The sequence below is a fragment of the Orycteropus afer genome, unplaced genomic scaffold, assembly GCF_000298275.1.
Source record: "Orycteropus afer afer isolate SDZICR_OR568_19922 unplaced genomic scaffold, OryAfe1.0 scaffold00108, whole genome shotgun sequence".
NCBI lineage: Eukaryota > Metazoa > Chordata > Mammalia > Tubulidentata > Orycteropodidae > Orycteropus > Orycteropus afer.
Genome location: NW_006921695.1, coordinates 949431 through 955231, shown reverse-complemented (window position 1 = coordinate 955231; position 5801 = coordinate 949431). Strand labels below are relative to the sequence as shown.

The following is a 5801-nucleotide window of genomic DNA, read 5'->3' as shown; positions in this document are numbered from 1 at the left end:
GCATTGTGGTAAATTGTAGTCAATGTCATGAGACAAAGTATATGTGAACTGCTATATGGAAAATGAATTTGCTCTGTAAACTTTCACCCAAATCACAGTTTAAAAAAAAAAAAAAAAAAGTCTGGTATTGGTGCAATGAAAGACACACAGACAAATGGAACAGAATTGAGAATGCAGAAATAGATCCATCCATCTATGGTCAGCTGATATTTGACAAAGGGCCAAAATCCACTAAATGGGGATGAGATAGTCTCTTTAACAAATGGTGCTGGCAAAACTGGGTATCAATTTGCATGAAAATGAAGTAAGATCCATACCTCACATCATACACAAAAATTGACTCCAGATAGATCAAAGACTTAAATGTAAAACCAAAAGGTATAAAGTTCATCAAAGAAAAAACAGGGGCAAACTTAGGGGCCCTAATATATGGCATCAACAGACTATCAAACATAAATAAAAATGCACAAACAGCAGAAGATGAGGTAACTGTATTCAGTCCCTGTTCAGCTCCCTTTTGGCCTTTTGAGGGAGTCAGATAAATGGGTCATTGTTTTGGGGCCGTTGTTGTTCTTTTCCTGTTGATGGTGAGTAGTCTTCTTTTGCCCCTGGTCTAAGACTAAGTTCATTGGAGAAGAAACACACCATACCAGATCTAGTGCTTTCTTTCTATCTTTACTCTAGTGGAACCACATGCCTGAGTTGTTCCCCTGTTCCTAGGTCCCCATAGCCTTTTGGTTAAGAAGCAAAAAAAATTAAACAGCCATGGGAAAAGGTAACTATGGTCAGTAACTGTTTCCTGTGTTCCACTGTCTCTAGACTGAGTTCTGGTATGATTTGGTTCTGCAGCAAATTCCCACTATACAATATATTTGTAAGTGTTTTTATAGTTATATGTACATGGATATTTTAAAGTATATTAATACTCTGGTGCTTGTTTTCAGTAACAGATTCACCATGATTCTCCAGAGGCTCTTCAGGTTTTCCTCTGTCATTCGGTCAGCACTGTCAGTCCATTTGCGGAGGAACTTTGGTGTTACAGCAGTGGCATTTAATAAGGAACTTGATCCTATACAGAAACTTTTCCTGGACAAGATTAGAGAATACAGATCTAAGCGACAGTAAGTAGACAGATATCAACCATGGTGTAAATATAAATATTTAATGGATGTAACTTTCAAAATGGTAATTAAAAAAATTGCTTGATGTTTGAAAGTATCTGAGAGCTTTCAGACATGGTTTTAATGCCATTTATTATGAACTAGTCAGTTTATAGATGTATGTAGGATCTTAGAAATCATCTAGCAACTAACTGTATTTGAGAAAACTAAGTATCTTAGGCACTGATTAGCTTGAGGTTATAAAAATAATTGGGGAAAAGTATATAATTAAAGTATTCTAGCTCGCAGTGCTTCTCTATGACATCATGATTTGGGAAAATGTATAAATGCAGCATTTTTTCTTTAATGCTATTTTTATAGTTGTGGATCTCTGGGAATGCCAGAGGACAAAAGGCTTTGGAGTAGTATAGCAAGTCCAGGAATAATGTAATTACTGAACTCACAGTTTTACAGATGGTTTGTGACCTTAGCCATCATGAGGTCAGCCTTCAAATCTTAGGAGTAAGTGGTAACAACAGGCTATTCCATTTTTTTTTCATTTAGCTGTCTATTGTGTACATGGCAGTGGTCTGTTAATGTGGTAAGTCACAAAGAAATAGACTTCATCATTATTTGTACCCTCTAATTGTGATAGAAAGCTTATAAGCAAGTAACTATAAAGTAAAATGGGTTAGGGGGCACTGGGGATTGAGTGATCAAATTCTTGCCTTCTGTGTGGGAGACCCAGCCAGTGTACCTCATGTGCAGCCACCACTCAGCTGTCTGTGTTGGCTTGCATGTTGCTATAATGCTGAACAGTAGGTTTCAAGAGAGCTTCCAAACTAAGATGGACTAGGAAGAAAAATCTGGTAATCTTCTTTTGAAAACTTGGCCGATGAAAACCCTATCACAGTAGTGCAGTCTGCATCCCATTATGAAGATAGAGCAGACTAGACAGCATTTTGTTTTCTTGTATGTGGGTCACTATGAGTCAGAAGCAGACTTGTCAGTTGCTGATTAACAACAACAAAAATGGGTTAGATGCTAAGATATTGATACTTTCAGTGCTTGGGAGTTAACAGGAAGGAATGCTTTCTAGCCAGAGGTATTTTTATAGGTTTCTATGAATAGTGAATACTTTATCTCAGCTTTGAAGGAAGTATTTGGAGTCATTCATCCTTCTTGGTTTTCTCATGTATACTTATAGATTGTATTCCTGATTTTGTGTGAATTTACTCATATAATTTTGCTTATAGCATGAAAGAGTTCCAAAACCCCAGAAGATCATCAGTAGACACCCATGCCCAGAGGTCTATCTCAGGTTAAGACCTGTTGGTGTAAAGGAGGGTGAGAGTGGTTGCACAACTCAAAGAATGTCATCAGTGTCACTAAATTGTGCATATGGAAATTGTTGAATTGGTTGCCCTGTGCATATTCTCAACAATAACAGCAAAGATAAAATGCAAGTATGTGTCACTTAATATCCAAGTGCATGTACCTCTGGTCACATAAAGTCTTTGATTTTTTTTTTTTTTTAAAAGGAAAAACAGCCTTCTTTTGTTAATAATCTCCTGCTGATGCTTTAAAGACCCCAAACCCAGACTCTTGGACCACAAGACCACAAGTGGGATACAGGTAGATGAGGCAGAGGACATAGCTCTGCACATGAGCTTTGTCCAGTGGCAGGGACTGATGGGCCTAGGCTGCTTCTGCTGCTCAGGTAGGCAGAACACCAGGCAGGTCTGGGCATACTCTGCTCCTTCTTCACTTGCTTCCTCTTGCTCTATTCCCACTGCTGCCCTCTCAGTCCTCCAGACTGCCAGCAGTTCCATCATAGTGGCAACAAGGACCAACTGGAAGTGAGTTTCCATGAAGTTTTAATATGATACTTGTACAACGTCCAAATCACATAATGTCCTATTTCACAGAATGTATCATGGACATTAAGCAATGCATACCTATAAATTATACAGAGTACGTAGAGGTTGGACAGATAAACAAGAGTACAAGGAATATATCTTTTAGGAGAAAAGAATGTCATGTGCAAAGACATGAAAACTAGAAAGCATAAAATATGTTTGGGAAGTTGTGTAGTTATATTTCCCTGGCATGTAGAGTTTGAAGAATATAGTGAGCAGTAAGGATAGAATGGGGTTAGAACAAGGAATGAAAGCCCTTTATTGTAGATTGGGCAAATAAGATATTATGTGATATGCATTTGTAAAAAGTGACAGAGTTGAGACATTGAGGGACTAAGAACTAGTCTTGGTGACTTGTTGGAGAGGTGGAGAGGAGAGGAGCGAGGAGCAATCAAAGAAAATGAGACTTTTGAGACTGAGTAAGAAAAAGGTGATGGCATTGCCAAAATGAGCAGAAATAGTGGAGGGATATTCTGGTTACCTATTGCCACTCTGCCAGGAATATACCACAAATGGGATGGTTTAACAAACAGGAGTTTATTGTTAAAATTTGGAGGCTGTAAGTCCAAGTTCAAAGTGACAGGCTCTAGGGGCTGGGTGAAAGCTCTTCAACCTTGGCCTTCAGCTCTGCGTCCTTCTCCCAGCTCACTGAAGCTGGAAGTTTTTCTTCACTCAGCTGCTGGCTGCTGAGGCTGACAAATCCAAGGTCAACAAGTTACAAGGCACAGTCCCAATATTAGCAAACCACGTGACAGGCCATTAATTCAAGTCTGTTGAAAGTCCCAAAATCAGCAGAGCATGGCAGGCTGCTGAACAATGAATGACTTGGCTACATGCAGGGTTCAAGCGTGCCATAAGTTAGAGACTGTTCCCCACAGCTTCTCCTTATATACGGGAAGCAGACCACAGCCCTAAGGCAGCTACTCAGCTGCTCGCAGTAGATTCCACCATAGAGCTGATTACCAGTCTCATCATAGGGAATACTACATCCTACATCCAGCTGCCCAGCCACTCAACCAGGTCCAGCCAAGTTGACACACAAACTTAACTACCACAAAGTATTAAAACATATTAAGGTACCATGTCCTGTATAGACATTGTGAAACTGTAGGTGTTACCCAGTTTTGCATATGAGAAAACCAAGGCTGGAAGGTTAGTTAGAATTTCCCTAAAATTGAAAAAAAAAAAAAAAAAAGGGTGAGGACCAGGTTTGCTGGTCCAATAGAGCCTGGTGGAACCACTGATATTATGGCCCCTAGCTGCCCTTCAGGTCTGGAATTGAACCCACACCTGTGGTTTCCAGCCAAACAAAGTACAGGCATGTGAGTTAAACATTTACCTCAAGTAGACACACGCCCTGGAGAGAACAATCATGGGAGATGGAAGGGCTGCTTATGCACAGGGAGACAGCTCAGGGCGCAGGGGAGTATGGAGGGTTGGTCACTGGGAAGAGGTAACTATGGGGAGGAAGTGGGAGGGGAGCTGTTGCATTGTGGTAAATTGTGCTCAATGACATGAGACAAAGTATATGTGAACTGCTGTATGGAAAGTGAATTTGCTCTGTAAATCTTCACCCAAATCACAATAAATAAAAATAAAATAAAATAAAATGAAGAATCTGTGAAAAAAAAAAGAAAAAGAATTTCCCTAAAATTACATTATTCAGTAAGTAGAGTAACTGAGATCTTAAGCCAGATCCATCTGAACTCCAGACCCCATTCTTTGACTTCCTATCTTTGTGTACAAAAAGTAATACACTGAGTTGTAAACAGGTTGAAACTATAATATCTGGTGGTTTATTGGTTAAACGTTGCACTGCTGACTAAAAGTTTGACAGTTTGAACTACCAGCCACCTCGCAGGAAAAAAAACCTGGCAGTCTGCTCCAGTAAAGATTACAGCCTAAGAAAGCCCTGTGGGGCATTACAGCTCTGTCATACATGCTCTGTATGAGTCAGGATTGACTCGATAGCATACAACAATAACAGCAGCATGTTTTTGTTATTGAAGTTTAATGGTCTTGGTATCTGGAAACTGCCAAAGATGTGGAAGACTAAGCAATTGTGTAGGACTTGCCAGAAAGTTTGAATGCCTTCTGTCCAGAGGTTGTAGACTCTTAATGCTGATGTTATTTGTACTTTGTCCTTAAAAGCCTATCAATTGAAAAGTGAATCCTTTAGGTGTAATCTGAATTTAAAGAGTTTTTGGTATTCAGACATTCGTACAAAAAACATAGCCTAGAGAAGTGTCCTGAGCATGCACTCTGGGCTGGAGTCCAGCTGTGTGGAGTTACTAGCTCTTTGACCTTGGACAGATTATTTAAACTCTGTCTCAGTTTCTTCCTGTATAAAATGGGGATGATAATAACAGTGCCTATGTCATAGAATATCAGTAGCTCTGGTAGCATAGTGCCTAAGGCACTTGACTGCTAACCAGAAGGCTGGCAGTTCAAACCCACCAGCCACTCCTCAGAAGAAAGGTTGGGCATTCTACTTCTGTAGTGATACTGCCTCGGAAACCCAAGGAGGCGTTGCTATGAGTCAGGTCTGACGCGACGGCACATAACAACAACAAACATATCATAGAGTGTTACAGAGACTAAATTATTCAGTAAATTAGCCTAATACTCATTGGATGGAGCCCTGGTGGTACAATGGTTAAGCACTTGGTTGCTGTGGTAGTTCAGTTTGTGTGTCAACTTGGCTGGGCCTGGTTGAGTGGCTGGGCAGCTGGATGTAGTATTCCCCATGATGAGACTGGTAATCAACTCCATGGTGAAATCT

At 40.1% G+C, this 5801-nt stretch overlaps 1 protein-coding gene across 1 annotated transcript in view; it reads left to right on the top strand.

Moving 5' to 3' along the window:
* The first annotated feature begins 957 nt into the window (after window positions 1-957).
* ATP5PF (ATP synthase peripheral stalk subunit F6) overlaps window positions 958-5801 on the top strand; it is a 9539-nt gene continuing 4695 nt past the window's right edge. Inside the window, exon 1 of the mRNA XM_007943491.1 lies at window positions 958-1121. Coding sequence (XP_007941682.1) covers window positions 958-1121 — 164 coding nt within the window. The remainder of the gene's footprint in view (window positions 1122-5801) is intronic.